Below are 18,711 nucleotides of genomic sequence, written 5' to 3'. Positions count from 1 at the left end.
GTTCCATAAGAATATAAAAAACCGTGCATATTAAATAAAAGTACAAAGAAAAGTAAAGAGAACTTTCCAAACTAAAAATTTATATCATTAATATCGCTTTTCTACAACTTTTATATTTATTTAATATTTTTTAATACAAAGCGCAATGTATTTTTGTATATTATGTATCTCATTGTGCGCTTTGTATTAGATATTCGCCAGATATTTTGAATCCTCCACAAACGGATCAGCATTAGCGCAGTAGCGACAAAGACGCATTGTTTCGCCGGAACAATGTATGTATGCCGTAAGGATGTACGTTTGTTGGTCCTCTTTTCAGTCCCCTTAACGAGGAGCGAAGTACCGGTCTGTACTTTGATGTCGGCAATTCTACCGACGGATCCCAAACCATCAGCTTCGTTCAATCAGAGTAATTGCGCGTTAAATCTCTTTGCTCGCCATTGAATCAATTTTGCAGCCTGCCGAGTACATCCCTGTCGTTACGATGTTTCTCTGTAACTCGTTTCTCTCGCGCAAGCTGAATGTCATTCGATTAATCAGCCGAGGAAAACGAAAAATTCAACAGCTCTTAACTCGTTCAACAGATCCAGATTCGCCGTCCATTAATTTATTCGTTATATTAAAATCGTGACGTTTTATAAAATATTATACCTAAATATGGTTTTGTTTATATGACGTAATTTTTTCTATAATATGTTCTCTTCTCTTTCTTCTCCGTTTATAAAGTATTTTGTTAGCTATGTTTATATGTCGAAGAGACGCAAAGAGTAAATAATTTCTAAAGTGTCCAAAAATATTGCGTCGTCACGTGGGTCATGACGACGCAATATTTTTGCACCGCAGGAGAAATTGGGAAAGTCCGTACCGCGGAAGCTACGCGTAATGATATTACTAACTTAGGTGAAATGCAAACTGACGCCCGCGCCCGCGTGCGCTTTTAAATCTCCCAGCAAAGTGCGGTGGCGCTTTCAAGGCTCTTGCTATCCCGAGGCAAAGAAAAAAGGGATTTCTCCGGCAAATTCCCAACTGAATTTATTAGGAGTATAACGAGAGAGCGAACGAGAAACGGGCGCGCTCCCTCTCGTATGTATTCCGCACGTCTGCGTGCAGCCGCATGCACAACTCAAGGCGTCTGTTTCGCTCCTGTCGATATTGGTTTCGCGGTGCATTGCGGTGTATCGCGCCGGTTTGCGTTTCCTTCCGTCTGGCCTCTCTTCTTTATTTCGCCAACTCGCACCTCACTCTGCCTTTAACTGCTTTTCAGTCTACCCCTACCTACTTCATTCTGCCGCCCCCCGATTTCACCCCTTTCCCATCTGACCCGCGCTTTTTCCCGACTCGCGGTATTTCCGCATCGAGATGAAACTGACTAGCGAGAAGGATGCGCAACGAAAGAGACGGAGGGAAATGAAATTTAAAGAAGTGTCGATAAAATGACTCGCAATTCCCTCCTACCGTCGCTGGAAGCACGGTTTGATAAACGTCTCGCGCCGGGTCAACGCGAATGCCGAGAAAACTTATTTTACACTATAAATAAAAAGGAGCAGTGTCAAGAATGGTTTTGATTATTATCGCAGCGTTGCTGCAACGTTCCAACGCTAAAGTGTAAATTAAACAGGTAAAATAAAGTGCGTAAAATTGGATGTTGGTTGCAAGGTAAACTGTTGTAAATGCTTAATATATATTATATAGAGTATAGACAAATGAAAAATAAGATTGGACTAAAGCTTACACTTTACAAATACCATGGTTTTTTTTCGCATAGAGATAATTGTGTTGCAAACTATCAGAGCAGAATGGAAGTTTCGAGGGAAAAGAATCGTACCGATCCCGGATTTGCGAGGCAACGCCAAATACACGTACGTGCATCGCCGATAGAAGCGTGGCGGAAAACGCAGATTAAGACTGAAATATGGCCCTAAGCCTTTTATTCTGCTGTCGGTATTATATCCCGGGATTTATTTACAAACGGCGGCAAATCCGCCTCCGCAACGAGCAGGAGAAAAATTCAAACCTATATCGATAAACATATCTTCCGGTTCCGTATCCGAGAGAAGATTTGCGACAGGGACAAAAAAGAGAAATAAAATATCGCAATACGGCCCAGGCGAACAATATCGATCGGAAATGGATCTATCCACGATTTCCCGATGGCGCAGTAATCAGAAACGCGGAAAAATCATAACTCGAGAATTCGATTCCGCGTCTGTGTGCGTTCGCGCGCAGAGAATTGCATCCTAACACCGGCGATTATACGATCGACACAATTGGAACTCGTTCTCGCGCGACGAAACTTTAAATTGTTGAACAGATAGCGGTTTGCGCGCGCGACAGCTATAGATAAACTAAATTACGCTCGCTCTCAAGAAGATTAAACTGAAAGTCAAATCCGCAGGATTTGCCGTAGTGGCCATTATTTGCAGATTTCACGCCGGCATACTCGGTGTTTATGACATACGAAAGATGAGCGAGGGACAATAGCGTTCGCCGGTGAGCTAAGAAACCTACGCGTGACAAATGAGTTTTTACATTCAACGGTAATGATGCTCCGTCGCCAGATGCTTTCCTTTAAATCTTCCTTCGCGTTCCACATTTTTCTCATTGTTCACGGTGCAGCAGATTTCACGCAACATTTTGTCTGAGAATCTTTTGTCTCTCTATTAGTTCGCGTGTAAATTACCTTCTTGTACGCTAACATGGCTACAGCGATATTTTTATTTAACAAAGAAGTAGAATTGACTAACGGTACTTGTTAACAGTCTATTCACTGATGCATCTACGCTCGCTGTGGAATTATTTAATTTGTCGGAGTTATTTAATTTTCTTTCAGTGAGATTGTTGAGTTTTTTTCTATTCTATTTTACGATTTCGACTCAGCTTCCCTTAGTGAATTAAAATTTGCATAATCATTAACATATAAATATCAAATCTTATTAATTTATTTGTATAAAAGCACTTATGTCAGTCACACAGCAACGACCGTAATGACTCAAGTTTTCAAATATGCAAAACTAACTTGAAACCCGTGCTTCGCTAACACACATTTTACCTCTTTTCACCTCCTTAGGGGTCAAATTTCTAAAAATCCCTTCTTAGTGAGTGCCTACGTGGAAGGAATATCCTCCCCGAATTTCATGATTTTTCTAGGTTTAGGGGTTTGGGCTGGACGTTGATGAGTCAGTCAGTCAGTCAGGATATTTGATTTTATATATATAGATATAAACTCGTGTTTGAGCACAGCTTGAACATGTATATAGTCATGACTGAGAAACTCTTACATCAAAGATCGAAGATCGAGTGTACTATCGGTGTAAAGATGCTCGTGAGCGGAATCGAGCGATATGTTCGAGAGGAACTCTTAAACACGCGACATGACGTAAGCGCTTGGTCCTTTCCAACCGACGAGAACTTCAGAAATTATGTGTTTACCGTGAAGTTTTTTTTCGCTTTGAACTTTGACAGCGTCTTATGCTAGTGAATATCGTATATCGACTTTCCTTTGAAAACATTTTAAATAAAAAATAATTTTCAAAATCTTCAAGAATTAATTAAAAAGATTGAGCAAAAAGCTCCTAGAAATCAATAATAAACATTTCAATTTCATTCAGGCATTTCGACTCTGTGTCTAAATTTTCTTAAATCGCATCGCATTCATGGATAATCTAATCAATGTACGGTCCGCATAATTTTTGTCGAAACTACTTAAAGTGTGAGACCATTACCAGAGACGAAAGAGAACGTTCACGGGTGTAAAAAGTTCAAACGAGAAACGGGCTCATCGGCTGATACTTAACTGATCGCTTGGTTCTCACGCGACATCATTTGCACAAATGTACGCACATATAGGGCCGAAGTACGTGCCCATGTAAACGAGTGTTGTAAAGACACGATGATTATGCGGCGCGAGCGAGATCGAAGCAGAGCGTAGTCGTTGTTGCCGCAGAATAGCGTTATTTGCGCCAAGGTATACGGCTCTTTAGATTTTTACGGTTATACGCGTACGTGTTACGGAGCCGATGATCAAATTTCCTCTGCAACGCATTGCATACGCTAACACTCGCACACACGGATCTCACTGAGGAGCAATGCATTAATGATGTTTCCAATCGTTAAAAAAACGCGTTTTTTCGCAAATTCAAAAATATTGAATATTAAATCATATTTTTAGCAGGGAAAATTCCAATTCAATGTATATTATAGTGTTATTATACTTCGTAAAACTGAATATAATAAAGGTAAATTAATAAAGTGAAATTAAATAAAACCTTCATTCAGAATAAAGTCTAATTAGATAATCAAATTTCCTCTGCAACGCATTGCATACGCTAACACTCGCACAAAGGGATTTCACTGAATTGAAAAGCAATGCATTAATGATGTTTCCAATCGTCAAAATGCGTTTTTTCGCACATTCAATTAAAGTATTGAATTAAAGTATTAAACATTAAATCATATTTTTAGCAAAGAAAATCCTAATTCAATGTATATTATACTGTTATTTTACTTTGTAAAATTGGATAAAATAAAGTTAAATTATAATAAAGTGAAATTAAATAAAAGCTTTATTCAGAATAATAAAGTCTAATTAGAATTAAAGTACAGAAAAAACCTGCTGTCTAATTGCAAGCAATTTCAGCGTCATATTTGTGACAGAAAATTGAGCAATCGGAACATGAAACTCAGAATAAAAAATTCAACTATTTTCGTGTTGTGCACGAACAAACGGGTCCATTAAAAGTCACTGGAAAGAACTCTCAACAGCACAGGCATGACTATGGCGAGCTATGACACGGACTGGTTTCGAAGTGGCTTCCTGCTCGAGTAGTTGATACACATGCATACGTTCTATTGATCCACGTGGAAATTCCGAGGCACGGATTAGCCGGTGCCATTGACGAAAGTTTATCGCGCATGTAGTTGAAAGTGTATATGTATGTTACAATATATTGCCCAGAGTTGATACTATCTCAATTAATTTCCTATTTATAAATTAATAATGTTGACGGTTTAAATAATTGCTTGTCAAAATTTAGAAAAAATTACCGAACGACACAAAGATATTTGAATTAAAGTTTAGGAAATATAATCTTACTGTGTTCATGTAAAAAGAAATTAACTACATCTATTCTAAATATTAATGAGCAATTATTTTTTCATAATTTTCAGAGATATTTTCACACAAATAAGCTAAACTAAATATACCTGCATATTCCTGTTTTATAATATTATTGTTCAAAATATGCTTTTCATCACGTGGAAATACGATCCTATGCGCAGCTCGTATAAATAATAGATATTCTCTGTATTACAAAATAATGAAAATTTTGTGGAAGGATCTTTATTTGCCTATTATGTGTTTCAACAATAATGAGAATTTTACAAGCATATAAATTCAGATATCACGAATAAGAGTTGGTTATAAACCGCGAGTCTGCGATAACCTAAATCGAATCGTAAAGATCGTACCAAGAGTATCCATCGTCGTGAAAAATAGAAATGGAAATGTATGTAAAGTTATTGACTACGTTAAGTGAATTTGACGAAATCGGATCTCATATAAATGCATTTTTGTACGGTGTGCAAGGTTATATGTGGAAAGGCATAGAAGAATCGTTTCAAATATTGTATCCACAAAATGTTAAGAAAGCCTTCTCAACTTTGTATAAATGTATCGTTAACAATATTATATAATATTATAAGTGTATAAATTATCTTCACAACGACTTTTGATGCGTAAAGTACAGAGGAACAAACGAGGGAACAAACTACGATAGTATTTCAAAAGATATGAATTCCGCATTGAATTATTGAAGACGTCCTTTTCATCGATCGGGTAAGATACACAATTTCACGTGTTATAAAGCATGGATCGCTTCGAGGCGTTGTGATTTACGATATGGTGAGTGAAAATAATGAGGGCAGTCTGGAGGGCTATTTTCCTGCATCAATATTAGACGAAGATATAGGGTGCTAATACTGTACTAACATATCCAATTGTTATAATGTTTGCACAACGCACATAACATGTGCCGTTACTCGGACAAACATAATAGCGTTCGCTCGATTAACGTTTTGTGGTAGTTCAGTTTAAAAAAGTCATACAACTTGCGATATTAATGCGCTTTACAGGGAATTGGAAAAATACTACAGAATATTTGTCAAGAGAAAAAGAAGTGGCAAATTTACTCAATTGATTTTAGAATTCTAAGGGTCGTACGTAAAAACAACCCAACTAATGTTATCTACTTAAGTTAAGTTATCTTAATCTACTTAAATTTCGTTGTAGATTCCAAATTATTTTCTAATATTTTTGTCGAAACAAAATAGGAGTTTTATTTCGCAATACTAACGTAATTGCTTTGTTGAAAATGAGTTCTGGAATATTTTATTTTTTCCAAAATAAGTGTAAAAAAAATTTCTCAAACAAGAGGGAAAGATACAAAATTATATTCTTTCCAATGTTGTAATATGACAATGTTTCATGTCTTACAAGTTTTATTTCTCTTATAAAAATAATAACTAAGAACTTCGCGATTTCTCTATGTGAAAAAAGGAATCAGTTGTAGGAATCATATTGAGAAATTCCCGCGAGATGTACCTCATGGGCAAAATTGATCTTGTCTCTTAAATTTTCTCGATACGTCGGACAAGGGACAAGTAATATGTTTTTAAGGGCAAAGCAAGACAGACAATGGGCCTCTACGGTGAGAGTATCCGATAGCGGCAGTCGAGACGGATAATAATGTGTATGCTACTTTAATAACGACGAGAGGCAAGCAAGCCAGTTATTCTTGGCTGGTTTATACATGCCGTCAACACGATAAATTTTGCTTACGGTAGCACCTTACGTCGCGTATAGTGTCGACTAAAAGGACTCTCAGAGTATTCAAGATACCTCGGAGTATTGTCTATTTAAGTGCCATGATTTTGCTCTTGCGATAAACCAAGCTCTTTGTCCCGACTTAACGTAGTTAGCGTTATGTCCCTCACAAACGTTTTCATTCGCGGTCAATTATTTAATGTATCCATTGTTTCGTGGAAAAAATCTAACGTCGCGTAACTCAACGTACCTTGTTATTTTATTAACAATCGTACTTGTTACTGTGTAAGCATTATTTAGCAATAGCGCGTTGCGATTGTATCGCTCGTATTTTCAACACTGAAATAAATTAATATTTTAGACTTATGTCAGAGAGAAACGGGCTATGAACCATTTAAACATTTTACAGCCTTCTGTAACTGTGCGGAAGCGTAGCGAGTTTTCATGAATAAATCATTTTTGACATGTAGGAAACTGTGAGATTAACGAGCGTGAGAGATGTTTTTTAACTTCAGTGAAATTTCTTACAGACGTGTGCGATGCGGCATCGTTTCATTACACCGGAGAATTTTCTGCGCCGCAAGTTTCAGTTCAAATTACTATTTCTTACGCTGACGTTGATTAGGGAAATGCAAATAAAACTGCATGACTAGGTTTACCAAAAATAAAACGTATGTAGAAAATACGAAATTTAATAAGAGAGCATGCAAAAAACACGCAAATGTAATAATTAATACTCACCCTTCTTCGATGCGTGGAAGGAATCATCTTTCGACACGTACTGGATGTCGTACTCCAACGTGGTCTTCGGCAGTATAATTTTGTCCTTGTTGATCTTGTAAACGGCGTACTTGAAGGCCAGCTCCGTGCTGCTATCCTTTTGGTCATGAGTGAATATAGCACCTAGAAAGTAAGCACGACTATGATCGCGTTAATCCTTTAAAGTGGAACACCATTCCGTTCCATAGTGATAATACTCTCAAACGATCAAAGTTCGTCCATCTATGCTAATAAACTGCAAGCTCCGAGCGAGGCTGTGTGAATCTCGTATAACGGAGATTACGTATAGTTTTAATACTATAAGTGTGTTTATTCGACTCGCATACTAAATAATTTCTCTATGATACTATCTATATTTTGTCGTGTAAATATTTTATTCGTGCCAATTGGCAAGATTTAAGATAATATCTAGCTTCTCAAATTCAGTTAAAACGTTAAATTTATTTAATGTTATTATAATCACAATGTATAAGTATTGTGTCTCTTACTTGGAGGGAACTGGGCTGATTTACTACTAATACGAGCTATGACAAACTTTCTTTATTGTGAGCGTACGTTACGATACATTACAGCTGCGGTCCACTTGGCGCTATAAATGCTTTGAAGCATTCTTCTTCTCCTTCTTCATTGAAAGGAAAAAGAAGAGGAATGGTTCGAAGCATTTGTAATGTCAAGTGGACCGCAGCCTACAATGCATGAACGTTACCGATACCGACGGAACTGTTACTGTCACCAGCGGAAAGATGCACGAACGGTGGAAAGACTGACTCTGATTGGCTGAGAAAATGTATGTGTGTGCGACTGTATCAATGTATGGCGGTAGGTTCAAAATATACCAATAAGAAAGATAATTCAATATCGATTCAATTATATTTAGTATAACAATTGTAGTTAATTGGTACACGGAAAAAAAAGGTTTTGCTGCAACAGCAAATCTATTTGTTAAATATAGGACAACCAACATTTTTTTGCTGCAAGAGCTAATTAATTTTGCAATAATAGCAAAACATTTTGTTGCAATAGCAAACAGTTTTGCTAAACTTTGCTATTGCAGCAAAAGGTTTTTGCTATTATTGCAAAATTAATTAGATCTCGCAGCAAAAAATGTTAGTTGTCCGTATAGTAGCAAATCCTTTTTTTTTCGTGTATAAAAAATTTATTTTCAATATTAACTACGTGCTTTTTGATCACTTTTTGATTGTTTCGACTATACTATCACATATTGTTAATTCTTTATACAGAGATTAATTTGATTCGTATAATACTGACCACTGATTACTATATACACTGAGAGAAAAATCCAGGTCTAAATGATCGTTCGAAAATTAACAAACGGACAATCCGATACTTTCAATCGGAATAATTAAAAAGCCGAACAATTATCACTGATATTCGGCTATCATTTTCATAATTCCGATTAAAAATATCGAATTATCCATTTGTTAATTTTTGAACGAATTGTCCATTTCTCTGAGTGTATAGGATCACACACAAATAATTCGTGGAATAACGTCGTATTATACACGTACACACGTATATATGCTATGTATCTCTAACAATCATTAGATAATACACTATGCAATATATATTACATGCATATACCTATACATAGACGTTACATCATCATATCAAATAATATATTTGATATGGTATCAATATTTATTATATAGACAAAGAACATAATACCTCTGTTATAGTAACGTTAGAGAACATATATTAAAATATATCAAATTTAAAATGTTTATTTTTATCCTAAACATTGAGATCACACCGCTCATTACAGATAAACGAGCAAAGTTCATCGTCAATCGTCGACGTGACATTGAACGCAAAAAAAAACAAAACCGTGTCGCAATTAAAAAAATATGCCTACGTTAAGAATCACTATCGTTGCACGATATGACGACGTGCTCTTGAATGAAAGGTGCATTCTAATAACACCTATTCATCAGACTGACACCGATTACATAGCCGCCAGGCTATCAATAGTGCGTCAAAAGTCGCCTTTCTGCGGAATTTTTCAAAGATGTCACGTTTGAAAGTCTTGCGAACATACTTTCAATTCATCGAACAATCGCATAGAGTGACTCTAGGCACACATCGTTCTCATTATTGACAACTAGTCCGTTCTTTAAAGGAAGGAATATTTAAGGATGTTGCGCATTGAAGTCCTCTCCCTTTCGGTATTCAAACTCTCATCGCAAAATGCCCCCGGGTCGTTTACGGAAATTAACGAGCATCCTTTGGCGCGATAAAAAGCGGCAGGACGCATTCCTGACCTAGTACTAGAGGCGATTTTATAGTTGAACCATGTGAGCGATAGTTAAAAGTGATAACCCAGCGTTGCCGATTAGCATTTGGCTTCATGAATGGCTATTTCTGATCAAAGTCATGCCGGACCGACTAGCACCGTATTATCCGTTCGCGCTCGTGTAGAACGCTTAAAAAATTTAGTTTGATAATATTGTTTACAGCTTGGCTGATAATGAAGCGATATATCAGTGCACGATAAAATTAATAATGTATCAATGCGTGTAATACCTATCATGTTTTATATGTGTACATAAACGTTAATTTCGGCAAAAATATATTTACATCAATTAATATCCCGAGATATTGAATATACTATAGTAACTTAATAAACGTTATTATAGTATTATTATAGTCAAAATATAAAAAAGACACATTTTTTTAAATTTATGATAGGTCTTAAAAAACCATTTTATATGCACGGTTCTCTTATTTAAAAGCTGAACTAGTTAAATATTAGTTGGTTAAAGTATAATATATTAGTTGTGTGTAGATATTATAAGATATTATCACATAGATATTTATCGTGTAATACTGCAAAAATATTATACCTTTTCCAATCAAATACTTTTTTTCATTAAATTCGAGATTAAATTAGACGTTGGAAAAATGTTGAAATTAACCATTCTATCCGGAGATAAAAGAAGACGGTTTGTTCAATCGAGCAACAGGATGAATGGATACATCGTAAGCGGTAACGAGCGCCCTTAGTATTTACGTCTCGCCAAATCACCGGTTCCTCCACGCTCCCCGTTTTTCATCAGAAAACCTTAACCCTTCCTGATGGTATTCTCACAGCCCGACGCGCTCTTTTACTTTTCGCGTTCCGCGTCGTAACTAACTAATCCATTTATCTGTAACGGAGTGGATGCGCATTAGCCGCCTTCCATCTCTCATCCCGCAAGTATTGTTCGCCACCAGTGTAGCTCACTGCCATTCTTTTCTCCGTTTTCGCTGTAACACGTTAAGCACTCTGATCCTCCCGGAAACGCTCGCGACGACTTCTTTCGGTATTTTCTTACGCGATCTCATTGACTACGGCTCGACCATTAGCTACGTTTAAATAAGAAATAGATAATCCCTAAAATCCCTAAATATGTTTGCTGTTGTTTTTAGCAGCTATATACTCCAACACGTTCGCTTGTTTCAGTTAAAATACAAATAAGGCGAGTAAATTATTATGGTAATTATTATAAGTGGTACTAGCAGATAATTCGTGTTTGATTATTTCAGGTATTAATTGTTTGTAAAAAGTATTCTAGCGGGGAAAGAAGACCCTGATTATACAAGTGTATATTGATACATAAAAATTAATTAAAAATACAATGGCGACCTGTATTCTAATTAAGTTTGTATTTTCAAATATAGGACTTGATTTTGCGTTGTTTGCTCACCAAATAAGTATGTCGATAAAAATAAAATGTAAGTATATAAAAGAAAAGTTATATAGACATGAAAAAATAAAAAACCGTGTATGTACGGTTTAATACGGGAAAAATGTAGGTATCTCTCGCGTTTGAGCCGCATAATTTCGAACGAATTTCTCTGAAATTATTTCAGTCCTAATTTTCACAAAGCGCTGTACTATTTTCCAAAGAATCTCTTGCAGCTATTTACTATCCTTAAATCCCTGGAAAGCATTTTTGAAAAACGGCCGGAGATTACCAGTGGAACAGCTTGGTGCTCAGCGAAACGCTTCGCTTCGCGTCACCGTGATATTCAGGCTTCCGTGTATTGTTACGATGGGAGCACCGGCAAAAAATATCAGCTTGAATGCATTATACATTATCAAAGACGCATTATGAGCTTCCTGGACCGTAACATTAATAATACGAATACTTTGAAGAAAATAATGTAGCCCCAAAAAGAAACGGAAGAAACATTTATATTTATTATTTAGTATAACAATGTTTTGTTTACGCGTTTATCTCTCTACTTCGAGTTTATCGCTCGTTAACATTATTTGCGCTATATCTTCCGCTTGACGTTGGTATGTATTCCTACATTATATATCCATGACCAATTTGCATATATAGGTCTTGGTCAATCTCGTGGGATCTGTGGCAGAATTACAGAGAATCCGACAAGTTAATATTGCTAATTCCTCGTAAATCATAACAGGTTTCCATTAGGAAGCGGGGGTTGAATGCATAAAGTTCCCAGTATATATCTACATTTTCCGAGAAATAAGACAATACGAATGTTTTCTGTTGAATATTGATAATATAGTGCGACGATACAACCGAACAATCTCTCTAGAGATCTGTAAGAGCTGCAATCTTCCGGTATGGCTTTACAAAAGAAAGAGACAGATCGTGTATTTGAGAAAAGAAAGAAAGCGACTGATACATCGTGTAATTAATTTTTATCGATTTGCACTACAATCATTTTACGACGCGTAAAATAGAATGCGTCACATGATTTCTTTATAACGTATATTGTACATTATTATCTATATTTTATTTGTGTTGAAGAAATAGAGAAGACATTATATATATACATAATTTCTCTAATAATAATTTATAATCGTAGACGCTATTTGACTTTCCTCATTTCCTCTTTTGAGTCTCATAGGCCTCCAATATGATATTTCAACAACGGTAACACGGCGATACTGATGCTAACGAGCATCTTGAAGGCTGCTCGTTATAACGCCTTGTGATTACGTGCGTGAGATTAAAGGAAGAACGGTGTAAAGGTGAACAATTCTAGAAACTTTGGCACAAGAAATTTACCCGTGCCACAGTTCTGCACTGACGTGTCTGAAAATTATACGATTTGACACAGCTCGCACACGTATTAAGGTCTCTCCCGCTAAACTTTAGTCATACAACTCTGATCCAACGCGTATCCTTAGGGATCAACGAAAAGGTGCTTGATCGGACAAGTAACTAGTACAAAGTCCCAAACTTGAGAAGTTAAGAAATTCCACTGGAGAAATCAATCAAACCACAGAGTGGCAAGAATTATATTTATAGGACCAAGCAGAATCTCAGACGTTCAAACACACACATTTCATACGTATATCATTCTACAAGTCTGGAGAGAGAAATTAACGCGAGCAATTAAGTATCGTTATGTCGGTCGATTAACGAGCGTCGGAAGTTAGCACGATTTTGCGCCTATAAAAAGACAGCTCGGATACTACAAAGTTATACAACGAGAGCGGAAACGTGAATATGCAGAAATTCATCGTGTTTATTCTGGGTGAATTGCGGCTAATAAAAACGACGCTCGGTCAGGTCGCTAGTTTAAATTCACTTTAGAACTCTGCTGCGCCGCGCGCACGCGGAAGAATAGGGACTATATAGAGAGTTGGAATCGCACGAAAGAGCGCTTTTAAATGCCGCTGCGGAATGGTGCTCGATAATACGTCGGTGCGTCCCACCAGCGCATAAAAAGTGATACTTTCTTGGCAACGTCAATATTTCTTATAATAATGCGCGTTCATCTCATTCTACGCGAATAACGTGTGCTTACGCTCGTTGGCTTACGCTTTTGTATCTCAGGTCGTAAAGCATTGCGTGAAAAGCCCCGCAATATCGTCTACGACACAGTGGGTGTCCCTAAGTTCTATAGAGTTTTCGAGTAGAAGGTAATATGCGATCGTAAAAGATTTGATATTGCTGGTGTTTTGTTTAATGAATGAAAGTAACTTATGTGCTTGTGCAGCTTATGAATACAGCGTTTGGCATTGTACGTTACTTACTGATTATAATATTTGTATTAGAGCGATAATTTTATTATCCATCGTAAGGAAGAAAATACTGTATTATTTTAAAAGGAAGAGGATTTATTATTTTTTAACTAAAATTATATAACTTAATATTATAATATTATTACACATTAATTTTCTTATTTATTATTCTTTCGACTAAAGAAACAATAACGAAATATTGGACATAAAGTTTACACAATAGCAGGAACTTATACGATATTCAGCTTGTAACTCCTTTTCGCTTTATACTCGTCTCGATAAGCAGCTGCTCGGTTCACTCGGCTACTCTTATCGTTGGTCATGGATAAAACTTTGCTGTTTTACTTCATATAATACGATAAATTCAATCTCTCTTCTCGTGCCCGTTTGCTCACGCGATCATTTTCCTTTGAATAGTATTATTTCCAAAATATGGACGGTTTCTTCTTGTAATGAAATATAGAACGCGATGCGTTGTCATGAAAATTATTACAATAAAAATTTTATAATTAAAAAAAATAAATATAAGATTGGAGAAGTACAATATAATATCGCGTTTATATTAAAAAGAAAGAGATTCAAGAATGTTTTAATATATATATCAAACTCTCTAAAACAGAGAGGCGTGAAAAGCGTGATAACATATACATATAAGTATAAGAGCACGTATAATAATTAAATATGACGTTACACGTAACGTTTATGTATTCAAAGTTTGTCCTCGACCGCAGGAACATAGATAACATTCTTAACCACAGCCTCGGCTTCATCAGCATCGCGGACTTCAATTTCGATTGCTCTACGTTCTTTGTCCTTCCATTCTGCCCGAGAGAAAAGAGAGAGACAGCTTTCGTCGTCGCCGGGTTTCCTCTCTGGACGAGACTCGAATTTCATCGGGCGAAACGACCCTTCCATTCAGATAAGACTAAGGCGCGGACGACGACAACGGTGGAAAGGGGTTGGAATAAGGGCGGCGGCTGATGAAGAGAGGATTTACAAAAAAAAAAGGCGTGAGAAACGATGCCGCGATCTTTTCGAGCATTTTAAAAATCACTCTTTCACTCTTCTGAAACAGGAATGTAAAAACTTCGGGGAAGAAAGTCAGATCGAGAAACGATTCGCAGGCAGATAGGGGGAGACAGAGTGCGACGCGGAGATAGTGAAAGGAGGATGACGAGATAAGAAGATGAGCACAGATCAGGGGCATAGTCCTCGAAAAGTGGAGTGAAACTTTTTTCACGGAACTTTTCCATTTGACCGACGGATTATATAAGCTGCGAGAACTCTTTCGGAAACTTCGGCAAATCGGGGATTGCTGCAACCAGGGGTTGATGAGTAAAGCAAGAAACTTCGCGGAGTTTAATAATTAATAATAATAATTATATGATAAAGTAACAGATCAGCTATCGACAAAGTGAAAAGAAATGTTTGAGCGGAATTCTTCATTATGCCTATCGTTATCGCAATTGAAAAATAAATAATATAATAGATATATCGCAATTTCCATTAACATTTAGATAGCGTTCATGTATTACAATTTTGTGTTAATTTTTTGCATATTAGTGTTATTTATTTACATATTTGTCTGCTGTAAAATTAACATAAAAATTAGAGTGGATAAATTGGGACATGTAAAATGTGTTAAATTTAACGCAAAATTTTTTACTGAGTATACAAATATATGTATATTACACATAATATTTTATATCAAGATAAATCTGAAAGCGAGAAACAGCTTATATCGTCAAAATCGCATTCGGACGAATTACGTAACCCTAATTTGATCCGATCGAAACCGTAACGGTGTGAGTTACTGCCAAGTGGTTTCTGGGGCGGATTTCCTCTGCCGTCGCGCAAAGTCGATATGCCTAGTTTGCGACCGAGATCGCGGTTTATCCAAGAGCCACTACGGTCTGAAACCGTAACCATTAACGGCACATCTCAGATAGACCTGCATAGGACGTTAATGATCTGTACATTTTTTTCTGATTTAATAAGGAGAAAACGTTAAGTTGTGAAAAAAAAAGTAAAAATGATCTCTATAAGGTTTTATTTCAAGAACAGATTTAGCACTAGGTACTGAGTTTTATCCGTTTCAAAATCGGTTTCAATTTACTATTACAAGCTGTGTGTGCGTGCGTGCGTGTGTGTATGTATGTTTGTCACGCAGAAACGAGGTATTAAGCTAATACCTCGTTCCATTAGGGAATCCTCCAATCGGGAATTATCATAAAAAAGAAAAGAGTTGACAACGTCGAAATAACCGAGTTTATGGAACGCCTACCTTTTAACAGTGTCACCGCGCGTTCATTAATTACTTATACCAGCGTGAGAGCCGATTAAAACTGCGTTCGTGTTGATAGATAGGGATTTACTGCGCGGGATACACTCGAGGTACCATCTCTAATACTTCACTAACGAGTTATTAAACTAATGTCTCTCATTAGCGGAAACCCAGCCTCGATTCCGGAAGAACGTGGCAGGGGCACCTTACATACTGATGTCGCACACGAGGGTCGCACATAGCCGCCGGTGTATACGTGCTACTTGAAATTGGTCTCGTTAGTATGCCGCGCAGTTTCGAGTCAAAGTGCGTTTGCAGCAGCAGCCACTCCGTCACGCACACGAGAAAATCGGGTGGAAGCGAATTTAACAACGCTGGCGCGCCATTAAATGCACGATCTGTTTTTGTGACGCTCGAGTTTGTTGTTAATAGAAACAAGCCTCTGAAATTTCTCTCTACAGGTTCGATCATTTCTATGATAAATTTTTAACTCTAATCTAAATGAAAAATAAAGTTCAGTCGTTTTATAAAATGTAGCGAGAAAAATGCGATTCGATTTATACATATAAAATATTTATCCATCATAGTAGCTATACGCAGCATATTCATTTCGTTACAGAGAAAAAAATGCGAAAAATTATTTTAGTTTCAAAAATCTTTTTTACGCAACTTTGCAAATATGTGATTGAATACACGGACAATATAAATGTTGATCGCAAATACACACGTTAATAAAACAATTGCGCGTTGCTGTAATTTAGTGGCCTACAGGCTCGATACCGTATTTAGGAGTAGAATTGAACGCTCGCTCGAATGAAACGCGAAACGCAAAAGAAGCGTTGACCAGATGTAGTTACCAGCGAATTATGCTGTTGGTGGTCGTGTCTGACGATTCACTCGCGGTGGAGCTTCCGCATGGGCTTTGCGGTAATCCGCAGAACCACACTTTGAGAGGTGCTATTCCACTAATGCAATTTCTGGCGCGATCGATCAGACTACGTGCAAAAACCTCGTAGAACATACCGAACTTATCGAACATTCACGCAAATTGGAATAGATATCGATCGACGATCCCGTGTGAAATTTCTTCATTATTGATACAACTTTTTCGGTTATACCGCGATTCAATTGTGAAAACTGACATAAGAATCGCATAGAGAATAACGACAATCCTTATCCTAAACATATAGTTTAATGTTAAGATATCAAAAATAAGGACATTTAAATAATTAAATTATAAATCATTTATAAAGAAATTAGAACTAGAAAAAATGCTATTTTGATTTGTTTAAAATAAAACTAACAAAATCCCTGATTCCACATTTATGCTAAATATTATCTTATAAATATTATTCAAAACTCTAAACGACTCGGATTTGATTAAAAATGTTAATATTTTTTTAAATTTAATTAATAATTAATAAAAACATTATTTTGTTTGTATAATAACGATTAGATTGTATTCTAGTTTGATCATCGCGCCAATTTAATACACAGAAGCTATACTATAGTTGTATGAAATTTAGCGAGAACTTAGTTTGCGATCGAGCTATTAGATAACAAAGAGGACTTAAACTACTATATATCTACTTGGAAATAGAACACTCAATAGAATAGTCACAGTTCCATTTCTCCTAAATTATATCATAACGTTTTATTACAGCGATAAGAAACCGTAATGCAGCTCAAATGCTCCGTCTCATCGTAAGATATTTTTAAAATAATATTAGAATAATAATATTGGAACATTTGCAAGACAATTTCCAATAACATTCCAATAACCGCGACGTGTATCTTTCGAATTCTATATTGGCGGTCTCTCGGTTGCTCGTCGAACAAACCGTCGGGGTCTTCCGGCGAGTGTTATTCCGAAACCTGAGTCCACGTCGAGATTGAGAGAATCCTCATGCTTCCCATGAATACGGAATCAGGGTTTTGTAAGTTCCAATCTGTTGCGTACCTAGCACGAGCGAGCTCGCACCTAAAAGAAACTGCTTGCAAGGATACTTTGTGGTGGAACTAAATAAATCGAATCTGAACATTGGTTGAAATTCAAACAATCTACGTTGATAAGTCAAAAGTAAAGAATACTTGTAGATAACAAAAAAACAAATATAGAAAAGAAAAAACGAACTTTCCTCGATAAAGAATTTCTAGATATATAGCACTATAATCATTGTATATCTGAAATGTAATTTTTTATCAATTTTATAGATATTTATAACCTCTGTAAGTTAAGAAAAATTATGATTTTTTGCGAATTTTAAATAAAAAGATGAAAACGGACCTCAGAAACACTTCGGCGGTTTAATGGAAAAAATTTAAGAGAAAAAAAGAAAGGAGGAAAGTCGGAGTGTCAACGAGTTAATTTAGTGAAATGCAGGAAAAGTCGATCGCCAATTTAATGGAGGGGCAAAAAGCGAGGTATTTGAATTAATGGTCGACAATCGGCATTCCCGCTACGAGGTCTTCATGATGACAACCGATTGCCGTAATTCATTTATGGAGAGACCGCCTTCCTCCTTTCATATACCACATAAAATGGTGATCCCTCCAAGGATCGGAATTATAATCGATTTCCCGTTCTTCGACGCTATAGACTTCTTCGGGAAAAATAATTATATATATATGCCAAACGTGACGTTAAAGTGTCTTTTTTACGGAGCTTTAAGCACGAAGTATATAATAACGTCGCAAATCTTTGAGGTCATATCTATCAAGTTTAGCTTATAATGATGTTATTTATTAGATATCGGGATAATACACGCATTATTAAAAATCGATTAAAAAATACATTTATCGCTATTTAAAATATTTATT

At 36.4% G+C, this 18,711-nt stretch overlaps 1 protein-coding gene across 6 annotated transcripts in view; it reads right to left on the bottom strand.

The window, feature by feature from the left end:
• The window catches only part of LOC139820212 (glutamate receptor ionotropic, kainate 2), a 407,847-nt gene that overhangs the window by 81,500 nt on the left and 307,636 nt on the right, over positions 1-18,711 (bottom strand). For all 6 annotated transcript variants that reach the window (XM_071790344.1, XM_071790339.1, XM_071790343.1 and 3 more), the window contains one exon: positions 7,562-7,723. In XM_071790344.1, the coding sequence (XP_071646445.1) occupies positions 7,562-7,723 (162 nt within the window). The remainder of the gene's footprint in view (positions 1-7,561; positions 7,724-18,711) is intronic.

The sequence above is a fragment of the Temnothorax longispinosus genome, chromosome 10 (genome assembly GCF_030848805.1).
Source record: "Temnothorax longispinosus isolate EJ_2023e chromosome 10, Tlon_JGU_v1, whole genome shotgun sequence".
In the NCBI taxonomy this organism is placed as follows: Eukaryota; Metazoa; Arthropoda; class Insecta; order Hymenoptera; family Formicidae; genus Temnothorax; species Temnothorax longispinosus.
Note: the sequence above shows the minus strand (reverse complement) of the source record. Positions and strands in the feature narration are given on the sequence as shown.